Below are 23,132 nucleotides of genomic sequence, written 5' to 3'. Positions count from 1 at the left end.
CAACAACAACAACTGTTCCAACAGATGGCGGCACATCAGCAGCAACAAAACACCCAACAAAAATGGCTGATCCGGGAGTTGGTGGCCCAGCAAAATGAACAGCAGCAATGTCTTGCCAAACGAAATGACAAAACGTGGTACAGTATGTGTTACAACTGAGGGAAGATTTAAAGAAGGTGTGGGAGTTTGCCCGGTAGAATCTTCTTCAGGCCCAACAGTGGCAATAGGCGGCTTATAACTGAGAAGCCCATGTTCAGGAGTTCCAGCCCAGAAATTGAGTTTTCCTGCTGCTCCTCACCTCTGAGTCCAAACTACTGGGTCAATGGCAGGGCCTCTTTGAGGTGGTCCAGCACATGGGAGAAGTAGACTATGAGGTGCACCAGCTGGGGAAATGTAGGGCCACCCAGGTTTACCATGTGAACCTCCTGAAGGCGTGGCGCGTGCAGGAAGCACTGCATAGGAGAAATAGGAAGTATAGCAAGAGACCACCATAGCTTAACCAGGAGATCTTCAATGATCTGAAACTCAAAAAATAGTCCTACAAAAAGTGGAAAGTAGGTCAAATTATGAAGGATGAATATAAACAAACAACTCAAGCATGCAGGGACAAAATTAGAAAGGCCAAGGCACAAAATGAGATTAAACTAGCTAGAGGCATAAAGAGTTACAAGAAAACATTCTACAAATACAGTACAAGCAAAAGAAAAACCAAGGACAGGGTAGGCCCATTACTCAAGGAGGGGGGGAAAATAATAACAGAAAATGTGGAAATGGCAGAAGTGCTAAATGACTTTATTGTTTCAGTTTTCACCAAAAAGGTTAGTAGCAATTGGATGCCTAATACAGTGAACACCAATGAAAATGAGGTAGGATATGAGGTCAAAATAGGGAAAGAACAAGTTAAAAATTACTTAGACAAATTAGATGTCTTCAAGTTAGCAGAGTCTGATCAAATACATCCTAGAATACACAAGTAGGTGACTGAGGAGATCTTTGAGCCATTAGCAATTATCTTAGAAAACTCATGGAAGACAGGAGAGATTCCAGAGGACTGGAAGAGGGCAAATATAGTGCCAATCTATAAAAAGGGCAAAAAGGACTACCCAGGGAATTACAGACCAGTCAATTTAACTTCAGTACGTGGAAAGATAATGAATCAAGCAATCAATTTGCAATCTCCTAGAAGATATAAAGGTGATAAGTAACAGTCAACATTGATTTCTCAAAAACAAATCATGTCAAACCAACCCAAATAGCTTTCTTTGACAATCTAACAAGACTTGTTGATGGAGGGAAGCGGTAGATGTGACATATCTTGACTTTAGTAAGGCTTTTGATTTTGTCTCACATGACCATGAGCTTCTCATAAACAAACTAGGGAAATACAGATTAGATGGTGCTACTATAAGATAGGTGCATACCTGGTTGGAAAACCATTCCCGAAGAGTAGTTATCAGTGGTTCACAGTCAAGCTGGAAGGACATAGCGAGTGGGTCACACAGGGATCAGTCCTCAGTCTGGTTCTGTTCAATATCTTCATAAATGATTTAGATAATGGCACAGTAGAGAGTACACTTATAAAGTTTGTGGATGATACCAAGCTGAGAGGGGTTGCAAGTGCTTTGGAGGATAGGATTAAAATTCAAAATGATCTGACCAAACTGGAGAAATGGTCTGAAGTAAATAGGATGAAATTCAAGAAGGACAAATGCAAAGTACTCCACTTAGAAAGGAACAATCAATTACACACATACAAAATTGGAAATGATTTCCTAGGAAGGAGTATTTAGGAAAGAGATCTGGGGGTTATGATGGACCCAAGCTACAAAGGAGTCAACAGTGTAACACTGTTGCAAAAAAAGCGAATATCATTCTGGGATGCATTAGCAGGAATGTTGTAAGCAAGGCACGAGAAATAATTATTCTGCTCCACTCTGCAATGATAAAGTTGGAGTACTGTATCCAGTTCTGGGTGCCACGTTTCAGGAAAGATGTGGACAAATTGAAGAAAGTCCAGAGGAGAGCAACAAAATTGATTAAAGGTATAGAAAACATGACCTGTGAGGAAAGATTGAAAAAAATGGGTTTGTTTAGTCTGGAGAAGAGAAAACTGAAGGAGGGAATATGATAACAGTTTTCAAGTACATAAAAGGTTGTAACAAGCAGGAAGGTGAAAATATATTCTCCTTAACCTCTGAGGACAGGACAAGAAGCAGCAAGTTTAAACTGCAGCAAGGGAAGTTTAGGTTAGATATTAGGAAAAACTTCCTGTTAGGGTGTTTAAGCACTGGAACAAATTGCCTAGGGAGTTTGTAAAATCTCCATCATTAGATGTTTTTAAGAACAGGCTAGACAAACACTTGTCAGGAATCGTCTAGTAGTCCTGCCTTGAGTGCAGGGGACTGGACTAGATGACCTGTTGAAGTGCCTTCTAATCCTACACTTCTATGGTTCTATGATTCTATGCTTCTTCAACACCTCTGCTAGTGATAGACTTTCCTACTTCACCATTGGAAGTCTCCAGCAAGAAGGAATGTTTGTGTTGGATGTGCTCCTACACTCTGATGTGCATTTTGAACCATATATTCACCAAGGAATTTAATAAATGACTGTTTGTTGGACGACACGTTTAAAAACTTTTTCCATGGAGGCACAGGGCATCCATCCATCACTGGGTATATTTTACATCCAACCTTAGATCCTGTCCAGTGCTGTGTTTCTGCAATTTTCACAGATTGACTTTCTCATTTTGGGTACCATTGATTCACCTTTCCTACAGGCTTTCGGCACCATTTGACACCTCCACATCATACCTCATCTAAAAGTATATATAACAAGCTTTCAAACATTATATGATGTGTGTGTAGGGTGAGTACATTAAGCTTCAAAATAATGGCCTTTTTTGGAGAATTGCGGCATGTTTCTAGGGGGCTCTGTAGGGAAGCCTGGGAGCTGGGCCCAACTGCACTCAGTCCGCAGACAGCCTAGAGGAAATTGGAGTGAGTTCTCAGACTCATAGACTTTAAGAGCAGAAGGGACCATCATGATAGTTTAGTCTGATTTCATGCACATTGCTGGGCAGAGAACCTTGCCCACCCACTCCTGTTGTGAGAGAGTAATGCCTCTTTGTTTTAGGGAACAGTCTGCTTTGTCTCTGTTTCTGGGTTCATATGTTATTGTTCTGAATTCTAAGAAATAAAGTAGTGTTACATTGCAGCCTTCCAATGTGAGTATTTTATGTTTTTATCTAACTTCTCTGTATGTATGCCGTGAACATAATAGTAACAAAGTACTGCCCAAGATGCAATTCCCTCACACTAGGTGCTGTACAAATACATATACACTCTGTACAAATACAGCTTATTTTGTAAGCTCAAAAGCATGTCTCTGTCACCAACAGAAGTTGGTCCAATAAAAGATATTACCTCACCCACCCTTTTCTTTCATACAAATACATAGGAAGACATGGTCCCTTCCCTGAAGAATTTAGTCTTAATTTGAGAACCCATGATCTAAAGCCCTGATCCTGGGAGTGGATCCACACAGGTGGACCTCTGGACCTGCGTAGACCTAGACCTTGTCCACACTTATGCCGGCAAAACTTTTGTCGCTCAAGGGTGTGAAAAAACACACCTCTGAGCAACATAAGTTTTGCCGGCATAAGCACTTGTGTGGACAGCACTATGTCGACAGAAGACGCTCCGATATAGATACCACCACTTGTTTAGATGGTTTTATTGTGTTGGCGGGAGAGCTCTTTCCTGTCGACATAATGCGGCTACACAAGTGCTCTTACAGCAGCACAACTTTACTGAAACAGCTGTGCTGCTGTAAGTTTTAAGTGTAGACTAGCCCCTCGTTGCAACACTGAAGCTAAAAGGAGACAAAAACAAACAAAAGATTGGGGAAAGGGCTACGTATAAATGCAGTGACCAGGACAACACCAAGAATGTCTTGCTAGTTCCAGGTTTCTTCTCTGTATATTTGGTTTTGAAATGTATTCTATAATTGCCTTTGTCTATTTTCATATTTCCACTTTTAACTTTTGTCTGTATTTTAAAAATAAAATGGTATTGATTGAAACACAATACATTTTATGGTGTTAATTGCACTCCCATCGTTCACATTTTTCCACTTTCTTAAAAAAATCCTCCACTCCCCTTCCATTTAGAACATAAGAATGGCCATACTGGGTCAGACCAACAGTCCATCTAGCCCACTATCCTGTCTTCCCACAGTGGCCAATGCCAGGTGCTTCAGATGGAATGAACAGAACAGGCAATCATCAAATGATCCATTCCATCATCCATTCCCAGCTTCTGGCAATCAGAGGCTCGGGACGCCCAGAGCATGGCGGTTGCATCCCTGAGCATTTTGGCTAATAGCCATTGATGGACCTGTCCTCCATGAACTCATATAGTTATTTTTTTTTAACCCTGTTATAGTTTTGGCCTTCACAATATCCCCTGGCAATGAGTTCCACAGGTTGACTGTGTGTTGTGCGAAGAAGTGCTTCCTTTTGTTTGTTTTAAACCTGCTGCCTATAAACTTCACTGGTGACCCCTGGTTCTTTATTTAACCGTTGGCTGTTTGGTGCTCCCTGGCACTATTCTGTTTCCATGTGTTGTGGGGGTGACTTGATGGACAATTGGTCCCCAGCCATACGTCCCCCTCCACGCTCCCTGGCAGAGCTAGGTTCTGTGGGATAGCCATGGACACCGGGTTGGAGGGCGCAGAGGGTCACATACAAGCCTAGGGCCGATGCGCAGAGAATTCCCGCCCCCTGCCGTGTCCCGCTCTGCGCGCTTGGCTACTGAAACTGAGGGCAAAGTAAGGGCAGAGGCATCACGCTTCCACTGCGCATGCTCCCTAGCGCGGCTCTGGGCCGGCTGGGTAGCGGCGGGCTCCGGGTGAGTTCTGCGCTGCCCCAGCTTCGGTCCGGCTCTGTAGTTGCTTCCGGGAAGATGGCGGCCTGGAGAGCGGCCCTGGCTGCCGGTGCCCGGCGTTCCTTGAGGGGCAGGGTCCCCGGACTGCGCGACCCCGGCAGCCAGCAGCGGGCCCCGGGTCTGTGGGTTGCAGCTGCCACCCTGCTTGGAGGAGGCTCGTTGGCAGCGGGTTACAGCGGCTGGTGCGCGCGGCCAGGGCCGGGCGGGTTCCTGACGGTGCTGGCTCAGGTAAGTGACCAGCATCCCCCGGCCGAGGGCAGGGGCTCTGACCCGCTATAACCTCCGTCTCCCCGCCCACACCCACAGACACCATTCCCTGGGGAAGGGCCAGCGGGCTGGTGCTGTTACCTGCTATCGTACCCGCTCCTCTCCCCACTCCACCTGATAGCCCAGCCCAGGGCCATTACCTAGTCTAGCCACCCACCCTCCACTGGCGAGCCCAAGTATCGGGTACTTTCCCTCAGTACCCAATAAAGCCACAGCACACGCAGAGTGAGTGACTGACTGACTGTGACCCAGTGCAGCCCACAGCTTATGTCAGGAAAGCCTGGCAGGTGAAGAAAGGTGCATAGACAATAATTACACGGTGTCTGACCCAAAGTAGGGTACATGACAATGGAAGCTGCTGACATCTGTGTGTTGGTAGGTGCAGTGTGGAACCAACTGATAAGCAACCCATAATGATCCTACTTTACCTGTCCCAAAACTATGGATAGAGCCCTCCTGGAAGAGCCTCCATTGCTTAGTTCATCTGAGGTCAAGCAGGTGAGGTAATGCATGTGTCTGGTCCCCTGATATCAGGCAGCAACCAAGATCAACAGTATTTCACGTAAGACAATCCTGGCCTCATTTAAATTAATGAGTTTTGCCCTTGTGTTCAGTGGGAGCAGGATTTCCTTCTTAGTGTCTTTCCCCATTCACTGTAAACCATAATCATACAAAATAATGTAGATAACTTAGAACCTGTGCGTTTGCAGTTGTCACAAGAACACATTGTTATTCAGCTTTGCTTCTAATTGTTAATTTACAAAGTTTGTCTTCTGCTTCACACTCTAAAGTCATCACTTCAGCTGGCATTTGTGTATTTAAGAATGAGTATTTCACAAACACAATGTTTTTGTCTTCTGTCTGAATTGCATGACACACCACTCAGTAAAAATATTTTCCAGGCGAGTCCATGTATTGTGTTTGTGTTATGAATATTAGAATGTATTTGCCTATTAAGCATCAATTTGCAGATAAAGGGTTACAGGAATATAGTGAGGCTTCAAAGTTTGCAGATGATACAAAATCACTCAAGATAGGTAAATCCAAAGCTCACTGCAAAGTGTTACAAAGGGGTCTCACAAAACTGGGTGACTGGGCAACAAAATGGCAGATGAAATTCAGTGTTAAGTGCAAAGAAATGCACATTGGAAAACATAATCCAACTATACATACAAAATAATGGGCTCCACATTAGTTATCACTCAAGAAGGAGATGTTCAAGTCATTGTGGATAGTTTTCTGAAACCATTTGCTTAGCGTGCAGTGGCAGTCAAAAAAAAAACCTAACAAAATGTTAGGAACCATTAGGAAAGAGAGAGATGAGATAAAATATCATATCACTATATAAATCCATGGTACTCCCACAACTTGAATATTGCAGGCAGTTCTGGTTGCCTCCATCTCCAAAAAAATATATCAGAATTAGAAAAACTACAGAGAAGAGCAACAAAAATTATTAGGGGTATGGAATAGTTTTCATATGAGGAGAGATTAAAAAAGACTGGGACTGTTCATTTTAAAAAATAGAAGACTGAGGGGGGATATAATAAAGGCCTATAAAATCATGAATGGTGTGGAGAAAGTGAATAAGGACGTGTTACTAACCCTTTCAGGTAACACAAACCAATGAAATTAATAGGTAGCAGGTTTAAAACAAACAGAATGAAGTACCTCTTCACACAGCACACAGTCAACCTGTAGAACTCATTGTCAGGGGATGTTGAGAAGGCCAAAAATATAAATGGGTTCAGAAAAGAATTAGATACGTTCATGGAGGGATAGGGCCATCAATGGTTATTAGCCAAGATCCTGGGGAATGTAACCCCATGCTCTGGGTGTCTCTATGCCTTTCTTTGACTGCCAGAAACTGGGATGGGATGGCTGTGGTTGGGTCACTTGATAATTGCCCTGTTCTGGTCATTCGCTCTGAAGCATCTGGCACTGGCCACTGTTGTTAAGACTGGTTGCCAGGGTCGATGGACAATTGGTCTGATCCAGTATGGTGGTTCTTACATTAATGGATACTAAAAGCGAACAAACAAAACTCTTCTCTTGCAAACTTCAGAACATTATTATTCATACTTACTTTGTCCTTTTCAGTTTTGGCGTGAACTCTCTTTGTTTTCCTTAGGAGATGAAATTAATATGTGGATTAAATCATGTTTTGATTTAAAAAGGCATTTCAAGACTGGTAGGCCTAAATAAAACCTACTAGATGTTTCTTGTTGGGTGCATGGATGTTCCTGTAGTGCTGTCCATCTGGTCAGTTCTCATGAGTGGATTAGGTATTGGAAATGTACACGAATTCTAATCTTGGATACTTCAGTGAGCAAAATTTTGTAAATACCCTGCTTTTTAAACAAATATTGAACACATTGAAGAGTGTAGGGCAGGCAGTTGCATAAAACCCCTAATCATTGGTTTATTCTTGAGTCACAAAATAGAGAGGCTAGGATTTCATCAGTGTTGCAGCCCTTATTGTGAAGTGATGACAAACTTTTCTAAGGCTATGTCTACACTGATGGTGGCAAAGTCGCCGCTGTCAGATCGACTTCTCTGGATCAACTGAGCAGTCAGTGAAGACCTGCTTAGTTGATCCAGAAATCAATGTATTAAGACCACTTTCTCAAGTGGAGTAGTACTGCGTCGACGGGAATGCGGTTCCCATCGGCGCAGTGCAGTGAAGACGATGAGCAGAACGGAAGCAAAGAAGTCGACGGGAGTTATGCAGGTTTTTTGTGTAGCTTGTGTAACTCCGGTCGACTGCTGCCAAATCTCCGAGGTAAGTGTAGACAAGCCCTAAGATCAGCAGAACGGTTTTTAGAACTGTGCGTTTTTTGTGATGAGTTAAATCTTAGTCCTGTCAGCCTTGAAATACCCATTTGATGATAACTTTGACTTGCTGAATATATCAATAGCTATAGTCATAGCAATAATACTGTGGGGCACCCAATATTCACACCCATTAACATACTTCTGGGAATAGTTTTAATTTGCTCTGAAGAATCAACAGATTGCAAAACACAGTATTTTTGTTCACAAACTGTAGTCTTTTATTTCACAACAATGGAATGCTACATTTAAAATATGAAATATCAGATTACAATTTGAAGGATTACAAAAAGTCTTGTAATGGAAAATATGCCAAGGTAAGTATTCATGTATAATTAAAATGATTTGTGTAACCATAATCAGGTACCAAAATCATCACATGAATTAATTGGAAGTGGTCTCGCCAAATGAATTGGAAGTAGTCTTGTCCTATGACACTTGTGAGCCCCAATATTTTTTTTTAAAAAGAGGAAAAGACATCTGAGCCTGTGTTGAAGTAACATAATTCTGGTTGTGGTAGGGCTGTGGAATAGCTCCCATGTAATAATGGCTAGCCGTACTCTTCGACCCTCTAGGTCGAACTTAGGATTTCTAGGAACTGTTTCTGTTGGGGAGAAGTGAAAGCATTGAATAGTAGCAGATTCCAGTAATTTAATTTTGTTTTCCATTTTCAGCAGTAAAATTAGCTGAAATTCCATGCCACTTAGAGGCAAAGGTTCTGCATCTAACTTCTAGTGAATCTTGCCCTGAAATTTCTCAAGTGCTGACCGTACAAACTGTGATACTGAGGCCAAGAACGGAAAATGAAAAGAAAAATAAGAGAATGAAATGAAAACAGGATTGTAAAATCCTATACTGGAAGGGAGGTGAGGGATGGAGTAGTAGAGCCACTGAGGCATGTTCTCTGCTGAGCAGTCTGTATTAGATGCTACTGGTAGGTCTAATAAATGTAAACTTAAAATATTCATAAACAGTTTTGCATTGTGAGACTAGTAAATTGCTTATGCAGCTATGTTGGTAGTATGGAGAATTGTTCTGAGAGTAGCATGTATTATGTTTGAGATTTTTTTTTCCTTTTAGACACAGATAACTTCACTATTCATTGTCCTGTTGAATATACAGGCTAACAAGCCACCTTTTATTTGTTTCACAATGTAGCACTTTGATTATATGAATGCCCTAAGTATTTTTTTTCAGTGTACTATGATGGGGGATGGTACAGAGAGACAAGTAGTTCTGTAAAAGAAAATATTAATAGTTTGATACAAGTATTCATAAACATTAAATTAGCAGAAATTTCAACTACCTTATGGTGATACAAAAGTACATTATTGAAATGTAAACTAGGAATTTTGAAATGTTTTGTAGCTCTGTGTGTCAGCCACCATCTGTAAATTGTCTAAAGCCTCATTTTTACTGCTTAGAACTTTGAATCTCTTGCCAGTGAAACATTTCCCACATTCCTCCATGTTCTTCTCTTTTTTCCCCTACTTCAGCCATGCAACCAGTTCAGTTGCTGCATGTGAATTAACTGGTGAACAATGGTAGTGAGTATTTGAGGTATCTCTGATGTCCAAGTGGCACTGTTTAAGAATGACCTGCACTATTAACTTCACCCTGAGGGCAACTGTAACGGTTAGATACAATAACAATTAATAACTTTGTTTAATTATTACATAAGGCCCTGATCCTGCAAAAAACTTAGTGTATGCTTAATGTATGCACTATGAAGAGTCCCATTGATGGGGCTATTCATGTCTTTGTGGATCAGGGCCTAATTTTTTCAAATATTACTTGTTCCAGAGCAGTAATAATAAGATGTGTGCATATAAAACTGTTTTTAACCATTGGTAAATGATGATTTTATAGTAAACAATATGTGCATCAAAGCTAGTTCTGAAAAATTTCATTTTATACTTTTTTTATGAGAATGTATTACACCTGCCGTATTTTCCTTTCTCTTTCTCCATCCCCTCAAACCTGTTCTTTCATTATTTAGTGAATTAAATATAAAAATACCTTGGCACTGATCTTTTTCCAAAATCGTAACTGAATTTTCCTATTAAGTGATCTGTGCAATGGCCCTAATCCTGTGAAGACTTACATAAGTGCTTAAATTTACTAATGGTCAGTGTCCTATTGATTTTAATGGGACTTTTACTCACAGTGCATAAAGCTAAGCATGCCATAAGTCTGTGCAGGATGAGGATCAATTAATGTTTCAATTTTTTATTCCTGTAAGAAGAATAGTTAACGTGTTTCATTTTCTAGTGACTTATTTTCCTTTATTGTGTGTGAATCCAGTTTTCATTTCTTCTTACTGTATTGTCATAGAGGCTTTTTTCTTGCTTATCTTTAGTATCATATTTTTTCTACTTTAGAATATGGTAATCTGGTGTTTATTCATACAGTATACTTTTCTTTGTTCTGTCATTCTAAATGGTTGTAAATTAGAGACAAAAGTTCATGACTAGGTTTAGTGTAAGGTTACCATGGATGTAATTTTTTGGTCATTAAAGCTCTAGATAAGCAGTGAAGAATTTAAGAAATCATCTTTATTCATTTTTCCTTTTTTGCCTGTTCTTATTTAGGAATTTATCATGGAAGTACTGTGATAGATAACTCTTCAGTGCTGAATGTAAACCTTTACCTATGCGATGACTCCACTTAGCTCTTAGTATCGTCCTTTTTCACTGTTGGCTAATGCCAGATATAGGCCTTCTCTACACTAGGAAGTGTTTGTCGGTGTAGCTATGCTGGTAAACCTTCCTAGTGTTGAGACAGCTTGTACGACCAAAAGAGTGCTTTTTCTGATAAAACTTAAAAGAACATTTTTGCTGGTATAACTGCATCTATAGTAAACTTTTGCCAGCATAGCTGTGTTTGTTAAAGGTATGGTTTTCTTACACTCCTAATCAACATAGCTGTTCTGACGTATAGACTAAGCCATAGTGATGACTTATATTTGTTTTTCTGTAGTACTGTAATTCAAATCAGGGTGAAGTAATGTAAATAAATAAAACAACAATAAAAGAAAGAGCTGCAGGAGTAAAAAGAGAATACAGGTAGAAGTCGAGTAACAGAATGGAGGACGTCCAATTTATTGCACTGAATGCAACATGTATGATTACCTGCCCTATGGATGGGTGGCGTATGTGTGCATTCGGTGCAAGGAGCTCCTGGCCCTCAGACCGTATGTAGGCTATGGAGACCAGGATGGCTAAACTGGAGCAACTAAGGAAGGCAGAGAAGTACGTAGATGAGACTTTTCGGGACACAGTAGAACGGTCCCACCTCCAGTATGACAGACTCTATGAAAGTCTCAGGGAAGAAGAACATCAAACTGGAGCGGAGGGAAACAATCCCGTAGTTGGACCCTCCTTCCAGATGATGTCATGGTATCCTCTTGCACTGAAGATACCTCTTTGGGGAAGGGAACTCCAGTTATTAGGAAAAGGCAGGTCATAGTAATGGGGGACTCGATCATTGTAAACATAGATAGCTGGGTTTGTGATGACCGGGAGAACCGTATGGAGACTTGCGTGCTGGGCGCAAATGTTGCGGATCTCTCGAGACATCTAGACAGACTTATGTGTAGTACTGGGGAGGAGCTGGTGGTCTTGGTATATGTAGTACCAGTGACATAAGAAAGGATAGGAGAGAGGTCCTGGAAGCCAAATTTAGGCTGCTAGGTAGGAGATTGAAGTCCAGGACTTCCATGGCGGCATTCTCTGAAATGCTGCCGTTCCACATGCAGGGCCAGTTAGACAGGCAGAACTGCAGGTTCTCAGTGCATGGATGAGATGATGTTGCAGGGAGGAGGAGTTTAGATTTATTAGGAGCAGGGGAATCTTTTGGGAAAGGGAGAGCTATACAGGAAGGATAGGCTCCACCTAAACCAAAATGGAGCTGGATTGTTGGCACATAAAATTGAAAAGGTCATAGAGCAGTTTTCAAACTAAAGGGATGGGGGAAAGCTGACCAGTGCAGAGGAGCCTTATTCGGAGTGGCCTATTAATGGAGATTCTCTATGTCCTAGTAAAGAGGAAAGAATGGAAGAGAATAAAATATGGGCTGGATCTGATGAGAAATAGTCAAATAAAAGAGTCCCATTCAGTTACATCCCAGCACAAGTAGCATTTAATTTCAGAAACGGAAACTACATAAAAATGAGGAAGTTAGTTAAACAGAGATTAAAAGGTACACTGCCAAAAGTGAAATCCCTGCAAGCTGCATGGAAACTTTTTAAAGACACCATAATAGAGGCTAAATTTAAATGTATACCCCAAATAAAAAACATAATATGAGGACCAAAATAGTGCCACTGTAGCTAAACAGCAAAGTAAAAGAAGCCGTTAGAGGCACAAAGGCATCCTTTAAAAGTGGAAGTTAAATCCTATTGAGGAAAATAGAAAGGAGAATAAATTCTGGCAAGTGAAGTGTAAAAATATAATTAGGAAGGCCAAAAAAGAATTTGAAGAACAGCTAGCCAAAAACTCAAAAAGTAACAGCAAAAAAGTCAGAAGCAGGAAGCTGGCTAAACAACCCATGGAGTCATTGGATGATCGAGATGCTAAAGGAGCACTCAAGGAAGAAGAGACTATTGCGGAGAAACTAAACAAATTCTTTGCATTGGTCTTCATAGCTGAGGATGTGAGGGCGATTCCCAAACCTGAACCATTCTTTTTAGGTGAGAAATCTGAGGAACTGTCCCAGATTGAGGTGTTATTAGGAGAAGGTTTGGATCAAATTGACAAATTAAACAGTAATAAGTCACCAGGACCAGATGGTATTCACTCGAGTTCTGAAGGAACTCAAATGTGAAATTGCAGAACTGCTAACTGTGGTATGTAACTTATCATTTAAATCGGCTTCTGTCCCGGATGACTGGAGAATAGCTAATGTGATGCCAATTTTTAAAAAAGGCTCCTGTGGCCATCCTGGCAATTAAAGGCTCGTAAGCCTGACTTCAGTAGCAGACAAAGTGGTTGAAACTATAGTAAAGAACAGAATTATCAGACACATTGATGAATACAATTTGTTGGGGAAGAGCCAACATGGTTCTTGTAAAGGGAAATCATGCCTCACCAATCTACTAGAATTCTTTGAGGGGGTCAACAAGCATGTAGACAAGGATGATCCATTGGATATAGTGTACTTACATTTTCATAAAGCCTTTGACAAGGTCTCTCACCAAAGGCTGTTAAGAAAAGTAAGTGGTCATGGGATAAGAGGGAAGGTCCTCTCCTGCATCAGTAACTGGTTAAAAGATCGGAAACGTAGGGTAGGAATAAGTGGTGAGTTTTCAGAACGGAGAGAGGTAAATAGTGGTGTGTGTTGTCCGTCCGTCCGTCCGTGTCCCGTCCCGTCCCCTCCCCCCCCCCCCCAATGGGACCAGTACTGTTCAACATATTCATTAATGATCTGGGAAAAGGGGGTAAACAATGAGGTGGCAAAATTTGCAGGTGATACAAAACTACTCAAGATAGTTAAGTCCAAAGCAGACTGTGAAGAGTTACAAAGGGATCTCACAAAACTGGGTGAGTGGGCAATAAAATAGCTGATGAAATTCAAGGTTGATAAGTGCAAAGTAATGCACATTGAAAAACACAATCTCAACTATACATATAAAATGATGGGGTCTCAGTTAGCTATTTCCACTCAAGAAAGAGATCTTAGAGTCATTGTGGATAGTTCTCTGAAAACATCCATTCAATGTGCAGTGGCAGTCAAAAAAAGCTAACAGAATGTTGGGAATCATTAGGACTGGGATAGCTAATAAGACCGAAAATATCATATTGCCTCTGTATAAATCATAGAATCATAGAATCATAGAATATTAGAGTTGGAAGGGACCTCAGGAGGTCATCTAGTCCAACCCCCTGCTCAAAGCAGGACTCAAATCCATGGTACTCCCACATCTTGTATAGTGCATGGAGAGCTAGTTGCTCTATCTAAAATAAATTATATCGGAATTGGAAACGGTACAGAAAAGGGTGACAAAAATGATTAGGGGTATGGAAAAGCTTCCATATAAGGAGAAATTAATAAGATTGGGACTTTTCAGCTTGGAAAAGAGATGACTAAGTGGGGATATGATAGAGGTCTATAAAATAATGACTTGTGTGAAGAAAGTAGATAAGGAAGTTTTATTTACTTATTCTCATAACACAAGAACTAGGGGTCCCTAAATAAAATTAATAGGCAGTAGGTTTAAAACAAACAAAAGGAAGTATTTCTTCACACAATGCACAGTCAACCTGTGGTACTCCTTGCCAGAGGATGTTGTGAAGGCCAACACTATAATGGGGTTCAAAAAAGAACTAGATAATTTCATGGAAGATAGGTCCATCAATGGATAAGCAGTGATTGCTGTTTGCTAGAGGTTTGGAATGACCAACAGGATGGATCATTTGATGATTACCTGTTCTGTTCATTCTCTTTGAAGCACTTGGCATTGGCGGTCAATAATATCATGAGGAGATGTATGTAGCAACATTATATGTAAAGTTGTGAACATAAACTGAAATTATGACTGGGCTATGTTTACCAGGCAAGTCTGGGGGGTGGGAACTCTGTTTCTCAAAGACAAAGGACAAGCTGACACCTCTAGCCAGGTGTCATCAAAGTTGATGGACAATTACCTGTCAAGTGGTCATTCTTTGGCAAGGAAGGGGAGTAGGGACAAACAGATCTGCATCTTAGCAAACAACGATATGAAATATCTTTCACCACCAGATGCCTTGTCTCTATCTATCCACACAGCAGGAATGAACTTTATCTAGGAGTAAACCTCAGGAAGATGCATTTCAAAGGATACTTGAACTATAAAAGTGAGGAGCAGAAAACACCCCAAAGTCTCTCTCCCTGTATCTCTCTCTTCCCCCCTCCCCCTCCAGATGACAAAAAGAAACAGCCTTAGCAATGTGGGAGCAGATCCTGGCATGAGAATTGGTCACCAGGGTTACTGAGAACATATGGTAAGGGACTTCACCTTGTGCCAAGTCTAGTTTAAGTTTTATTACTAGGAAGCATGTTATCTTTATCTCTCTTGTAACCATTTCTGATTTTAATGCCTTGTAGTCACTTAACCGATCTCCTTATAGTTAAATAAACTTGTTTTATTCTTTTATCAGAATGAATCCAATGTGGATAACTCCTTTTAGGGTAGCAAACTGTTGTATATTGATCACCTTAAAGGGGCAATGGATGTAATATATCTGGGCTGTCTAGGAGATGGCTGGACAGTGCAGAACACAGTTTTTGGAGAAAAATTCAGGACTGGGAGTATGTTGGGGTCACCCTGCAAGTGGTAACCAAGACTGGTGGAAGCTGACAGGCTGCAGTTATTCACAGACACTCAGTGTGTTACCTGCATGCTGTGAATTACCCAGGTGAGAGCTACAGTAGGAAAGCATTGTGAGGCACCCAAGCTTGCAGGGCAGGGATGACATAGCTCCTCACTTGTCTGATTTGCACCCTGGAATGTCATACTGTGAAAATCTTTTTCCTATCTGAAACGAAATCGGGTTAAATTCATGAATAGTTTCAGGTCAATCAAAACTGCATTTGCCAGCAAATGAACTATTTTACTGAAAAGTTTCACCAAGCTCTAATCAGAACTGTATTTTGGATACTGTCAGTGCCTTTATTTCAGAAACTACCAAGAAAAAAAATGAAACCGATTGGTTATTCAGTTTAAATCACTTTTTTGAAGGAAAACGTTTTCTGTGGGATACTGGTTATTCTGACTTCCATCGCATCTTTGGCCAGGTTGTGGCCTCAGATCAGCTCATGCAGTTTCCAAGCCAGAATTTCTTCCATAGCACGTTCCTTAATTCTTTTTTATTATGGAAAATTGGTTTTATGGAACAGAAGCAGATAAGAATAACTTAGTGGATGTATAAAGTATCTTAGCCCTCTTATTCTGCAAACACACATGCACGTAAATAACTATGCATGTGAGCAATCCCATTGCATTTGATGGAATTACTCATGTGCATAAAGGTAGTCGTATACTTAAATCTGTGCAGGAACCAGAACTTAATCTCTAATTTAAATAAAAATTTGTTGGATTACATGATATTTAGTACTGGAAAACTTTATTTGTGCTTTTCTTATCTGTTTTAAAGCATGGTTCCAGCTGAGAAAAATACATTGCAATTAAGATGAAGTGTCTGTTGATAAATATAGAATCCTGGATAAAATTGCATAAGGATTTGTAGTGATGTCTGGAATTGCCTGTAGGAATCTGCTACTAAAATAAAACCAGAAAGAAAATGTAGAAGCTAATTTGAGCAAGCACAAGAATCTTCTAGCATATTAGCCTACTATCATAAAAAGAAAAAATATCACTCTTTGCTTTGGGGATTGTTTTATCAAAAATTATGAAACTGCCATAATTGTTGAAATGCAGTTTACATTAATTTAAAATGAAATCTTTTTATCTGGTCTCATTAAAAGAAATAATTCTAAATTTTGCTTGTAATAGAAACACTTTAACTGAAAATATAATCATGACAAAAGGCACCTTTTTATCACAAAATACAATTATAATGATATTTAAAATATGCTTTAAACTTGAAGTATAAATGTAAAATTAATACCAATATTTAAACTAAGCTTAGTTTGAATATTCTTTTATCTACATCAGGCATGCTATTGGAGAGCGCTTGTAGGTAGGCCTCAAATGTGCCTCAAATTGGGTTCAATTTGTACAGAAATCTGATCACTTTGCCAGATCAGTGGTACTAGGTCTCATGAATAAAACAAGACAAAGTGAAGATACTTAAAATCATCACAACTATCATGGAATGGTTGCCATATAAAGTAAGGCTTGGTTTCTTTACAAGCTTTGTTCCATCACCTTGTTCCATCTCCAGAAATGTCTCCTGTCCATCTCCTCCCCAGAATTTGTTCCTTTCTGGTATATTAAGTATAGTACCTTTTATTTAATGGACACTGAAGTGCAGTGGAACCAGGTGGTTTCCCCTCCACAAAATTTGATTTGTAGTATATCTGGTTTTAGCAGAACTGACATGAGGTTATGTGAATCCTCCTGGAATGCCAAAACGGGGGCCCTCACATGAATCACAAGGTGGTGCATTGAAACCTTCTTTCTACTGAAAAATCTGAAAGACTTGGGAATCAAAGTGGGCCCTGGAGTTAGTACCAGAGGCTTCCATTGCAATTTAGTTTAGAAATGTTGCTAGCCAATCTTCTTTATAATAGTGCACAACATTGAAGGCTCTGACATAGAGTATGTTGCAGAAACAGGTCCTTTCTTGTCAATATGTGGTATCACCCTTCTGGAATATATTAATGGCTACATTTGTTGCTCATTGCAGAATTCAATGTAATATACAGTGCAAAACATATCTTAGATCATGACAAGGCAATTAATATTCTAGACATACATAAATTAAATACTTCTGTTTTCTTAAAAAATTGTTATTGGAATACATCATTTCAGTGAAACATCATGCCATAGCAATCTGAAAGTGTACATGGTTTATAACTGTCCAAGTTTTTAAACAAATCATAAGTTTAGAAAGTCTTATCAGTGTGTTGACAAGACAAAAAGCATATTGTTTGAACATGTCAACAAAGTCAATGATTAATTGCAGGTAATCAGTAACATTATTAAACCAATTAATATTTTGCTTTGTGAGAAAAGAATTGAAGGATTGCAATATACATGGGAGATATCTGACAAATGTAAAGATACATTGGCTATTTATGTATAGTCTATGGGTATATCTGATGAAAACCATGCATGTGCCTTGTAACGAAATCTGCTTACTGTGTGAATATATTCCTTAATGAATTTCTTTCCTGTACATCGAAGAGTCAATTGATGGACATATTTCAGTTTAAATGTACAGAACAACAACAAAAAATTAAAAGAAAATAAGAAGCTGTTAAATTTCTTGACACTGCTATGGCGTATTAGTCTGCAGTGGCTGATTTTCAATTAATAGCACCCCAAATCTAGAGCAACATTATAATCCTGAATATGTTAAGAATTTCCTCTATCTATTTTCTTTGATGGCATCAATAAATATAAATGTATGTTTTAGACAGAGCTCTACTGGAATGAATTTGTCAGTTTAGCTCTCCTTAGTACTTTAAAAAAAAAAAAAATACAACACTTTTTTTTAGTCTTCCTGAAAGTGTTCCTTTTGTGCAGTCCCACCAAACAGGGTAACCCTAGCTACCTCTTGTTTAATTCAATGTGTTTTGGAAATACTGTAGGTATCAGATATCCCCTAAGCAGTCTAAATCAATAACTTAGATATTAAATATATCACAAACATCATACTCTGCATTGGTGACATACAGACATTGTCATGCTGTGTGCCCAAAATAGAACTTAGTATAGTAAGTATGGAATCCGTAGGGCCATGATGTAGTGATTAATTATAGACTTAGATATTACTTATGGGTGTGCATTTGTTTCACAACTTTAAATACATGGTATCCATTTCAGCTTATTGAGTTAGAAGATATTTATATTCTGAAGTTTTGGCTTTGAAAATATTTACATTTACTCTCCTTTTTGTGTGTGTAGAGTTTCTTTGTACAGTTGTTTTCATTGATATTAAAACAGTATGGTGTCAAATCTAATATTAAGAGTTGGAGTTAAAATGTAACTCTTTTTTGGTTTGATCTGTTACCTTCTGCTCAGGACATCCACTGTTGCTGTGTGACCTGGGTATTAAAACAAAAATTCAGCGAAGCATTCTCTCTAGACAAACTGATCTGTGTGGACAAATTAGGTGAATTGGGGATTAATTCATAGGTGTGGGGTTTTTTTGTTTGGTTGTTTTTTTCCAAACTAATTCTCTTCATTCCAACAAACATTTTATAATGTGCTTTTTGACTCCACATTTTAATGAACAGACATATGAGTTCATTACCAGAAATAATTCTTCCTGTGGCAAACTTACAGAAGAGAGATTTCTCTGAGTTCTATGCAAACTGTTTTCCACCACGTGTTTCTAGGACCTGGGATGGGAATGGGAAAACTCATGCAAATACAATACTCACTCTGGCAGGAAACCCAAAGACTCACTGAGGAAGTGGTAGGCCTTTCCTCAAGAAAACATTACAGATTCTCCCAAAGGAAGCAACATGGCAAAAGTTGCCCCCTGACTTCTGCTTACCTAGTCTAGGATGAATGTTTTACCCTTTGTGAGTCCCACCAACCATAATGAATCAATTCTGCCCTAGAGGAAACTGGAAGCAGTCTACTCTGGTTGCCCTTATGGTACTACAGTGGCTTTCAGTCTATATTGCAAAAGCAAAACAACTTCTGGACCCAGAAACACCCAGATCAGCAGGGAAACTTTCAGGCAGTGAGAATGTCATCTTCCTTAAACAATCCAAAGCATAATCAGTTAGGAGACATCATAACGTGTCTTCTGGTGACTGCCATTATTATAATTGATATAATACATTCACTGTATTAGTGAATGTATTGCTTGTCTTGCTGAAAAGTGTAACTAGGTAAAATGGGGATTAACCTTAGAACAAGGAAAGGTTCATTGTGTACAGACAGTAGTATCAATTCTCAGGGCGTTTGTGACCCTTTTGCATTGCTTCATGGATCTGACAAATCCCCAAAGATTGTAGAGCCAGCATAGTGGCTGTATATCACCACTCCTTGCGATGCCTGGCATAAAGGACACAGGGATAATGAGGCTATTCCCAGCTTCTGGAGCAGTCCTTTGGGACAACTAGGTGAACGTTAAAGTCACTCTGAAGGTGCTTTAACTTATGTTGAGGGACAAACTAGCCAGTGCCAGAAATAGGAAGCTGCAAAGGTTTCATTAAAGCCATTTTTGTCCTCCCTTTTTGGTTCCTGGCTCCATGACTGCTAGGCTGAACACCGATATTGATACTCTGGTGTATCATTTTTCTCTTTCTCCCCATCATGAGAATAACTTTACTTAAGACAATTGGGTTGAATTTTGTTTAATGTTTCAGCAAGTCACTGGCTAAGACTATTAACTGCAACAGATGTCTGGGCTAGAAATGAGTGTGGTCTGCAGACAGGAGACGCTACAGGTCATATCTTACCATCTCCCCTTTCAGATTCTGATATACACTGGACAGGAGGGCAACAGAGCAGAGCCCTGTGGTACTGCCACATGAGACAGCCTTGGGGCAGTTTCCAAAGACTACTGCCCTGGTACTGTAAGTGAAAGAAGCATGGAATTAAAAGAGTTACCGAGTATCGCCCACTAGATTGCACCAATCATAAGGCTATGGGACCACTTTGCATGAGATATCCTGAGACTCCTTAAGCACCTCCAAAACATCAGGGAACAATACCGGCCAAAGTTCAAACGGATGATCCTGCTTTTGTCCCTTCTAGGGGCCCAGAGCCATTTCAGAGTACTGAAAGATCAGCCTGAATTTGAAACTTACCCACACACTAAAGTGAAAATTCACAAGAAGAAATTCTGATTTATTTTTTAAAGGATTGTGTTACTGAGTCTGAGACATGTTTTCCAGTAAATAAACTTATCATGTTTTTCATCCTTATTAAGTTTTCCGGTTTAAGTTTAAACGTTACAGTGGGATCCTAATTTCATTCCACTTTGTTCTTTCTGCTTTTAGTTTTCATTGTGTTCCTTTTCTTCCTTGTCACTTCAGACTAATACACCCAAGAGAGAAATAAAAAGAGACAAGCTTCATAGAGATCAGGCAGCAGAACATTCACATGGCTATGATGTAGCCGCGATTGGACATAGAATGGATTTCCATCTTGAACAGTCCCTTTCAAGTCATCTTCCTTTGGCAAGAGTCAATATGGGATGATTTATGTTTTTTAAGTCCCTCAAAATTCCATCTTCCAATCTCATGTCATAGTTGGCCTTCTGCTATACTTCTTTTTACCTCAGCTCTATAAACCTTCTGCAAAAGTGTACTGTCTTCATTACATTGGATATCATTACACAATTGTAGTCATCTCAGTCTCAAGTGATACAAGACTGCAACTTGCTGGAATAATCTAAAGTGTCTGCGATTTGGAACAAAATCAGACTACTGTAACATTAGACACTGAAAACTGTTTTCTTTCCTTTCAACTGTTTTAGACAGTCATATTTCTGTTCCATATAACAGTTGTTATAACTGCTACATTGAACACTCATATCTTAGTTGTCACATAAATCTGCTGCCCAAACAGAGGCCTTTGAACACACTGAAATGTCATTGATGGCAAGACTGATCTGACATGTGACTTCTTCAGATATAGAACCTCCTGCTGTCAGTCTAGTACCCAGACAGATAAAACTATTGCCCATTCAGTGTTATTGCCATCTACATGCAGCATTGGCAGATCATTATACAAATTATACCATCAAATTATGGGAGAGAAAAAAGAGGTGCAGTGCAGTATCGATACACTGGAAGGTCAGAGTTGAGTCAATGAAGAGAGGAGGAAAAGAAGGATCTTGAATGAGCATGGAGAGCAGGAGTTTCATAGATATGCGGTCTGATGAAAAATTACTTGGAAATAGCACATACTAGTATCTATCAATGTTGAAAAGTAAACACATTTTTCTCAGTGTCAAAATTCAGAGGCCTCTTTTACAATCCAGACTATTTGGCTACACACTTTATTTTTCTAAAACCTTTAAAGAATTATAAACACAAGACATTAACTCTCTAAAGCCATAATTAAGATGAGAATTGGTGGACAGCTGGAGCATATCTTGTAACAGTTCTCTTCATTTTGCTTTTGGGACTACCATATAGCGGTCCGTATTTTTTCATGTGGTCTGAACTTTCGCGGTCAAGGAGCAGAATCAAGGTAAGTGGGGATGGTGGTTCTTACTGTTTCATGGTGCAGTGACTGCAGAGCTCCAACTTGGTCGTAGGGACACTTGTCAATGCCTTGCTCAATAGCAAAGACCCTAAAAAATAAAACACTTTTCCATTCCCATGTATAGTAAAGAAGGTATTGAACAGTAGTGTCAGGCAGGAATTCTATCTACCTGTCTGTATAATATCTTGTACACTTTTGGTGCCAAATAATATGCACTGTACTAAACTTACAAATACAATGATACAATGATTAGCTGATGAGATGTTTTGAGGTAACTGGTTCCAAGTAGCAGGCCCAGTAAGGCATACAGTGTTTTTTGATAAAGACTAGGAAATAATAAGAGCAGGCACTGTGACCATCAAGAACATGAACCAGATCTAAAAAACAGTATCCCAGATATGTTAGTTTATGCATTTTAAATGATATTAAGACTGGAACTTCCAACAGTAGTTAAAATGCCGTTATGAAAGTTAATCTAAGGTAAAAGGTTGGATAGAGAGAGTAAGAAGGTTTGTTTCCAAACAATGTAAGGCTGTTCTACAGTTGAGAAGAATTGGGGGAAAAGCAGTTCTGCTTTCAGTGCTCTCACACTGCACTGGTAGAGCTTCCCTAGCTGGACAATCACTAGACTACTTTGTTTACATCCCAACAGGCTAGACCCATGTATTCTTAAGTTTTCCTTGATCTGAGTAGGCAGCTGCATTAACTATCTTTGGTTTCTCTGGCACAGTTCTTGGGCACAGACACTTTGCTTGTTACCCCTTCACAGAAATGATACCTCATGCCACAGCTATGCTGGGCCTCCACGACTAGTATTGATCCTCCAGACTCCACAATCACTTAAGTACAACCTTTCCCAGACCTCTACACTTGTGAGCTCTCTAGGTTTACAGTTCACCTCTTCCGGGACATGTAATAGTGAAAGCAAACACATAATATAGACTTCGTTAAGGTCCCAAAAACCAAATACAGTTCACTTTAGCTAGCACAAGAAATATACAGATCTAGATAAAAAAATAAATGCCTCTGCCTGCATTTCTGTTTCCTCACTATTCTGGAGCATTCTTTGAGCTTAGGTCAGACTCTTATGGAGTCCAGGCTACATTCTTCTGCACAGGACTTCTCTATATCATCGAGTCTGTCTTGGGCAGCCTGTTTCCTTTGACCATGGCTGACCACAGTCAGAAATTGTCCCCTCTGCTATGAAAGCATGCCTTTTTGTTCCTTTTGTGAGTCTTTCCTCTCAGTTC

The 23,132-nt window shown here is 39.8% G+C and overlaps 1 protein-coding gene across 1 annotated transcript in view; it reads left to right on the top strand.

Annotated features, from left to right (window-relative positions):
* Nucleotides 1-4,906: 4,906 nt before the first annotated feature.
* The window catches only part of MICU2 (mitochondrial calcium uptake 2), a 237,973-nt gene continuing 219,747 nt past the window's right edge, over nucleotides 4,907-23,132 (top strand). The window contains exon 1 of the mRNA XM_067562865.1: nucleotides 4,907-5,174. Coding sequence (XP_067418966.1) covers nucleotides 4,965-5,174 — 210 coding nt within the window. The 5' untranslated portion in view covers nucleotides 4,907-4,964. The remainder of the gene's footprint in view (nucleotides 5,175-23,132) is intronic.

This window comes from Emydura macquarii, unplaced genomic scaffold, assembly GCF_026122565.2.
Source record: "Emydura macquarii macquarii isolate MOO-44397 ecotype Brisbane River unplaced genomic scaffold, CSIRO-AGI_Emac_v2 contig_2473, whole genome shotgun sequence".
Classification (NCBI taxonomy): Eukaryota; Metazoa; Chordata; order Testudines; family Chelidae; genus Emydura; species Emydura macquarii.
The sequence above is the reverse complement of the archived record's forward strand: the minus strand, read 5'-3'. Positions and strand labels throughout refer to the sequence as shown.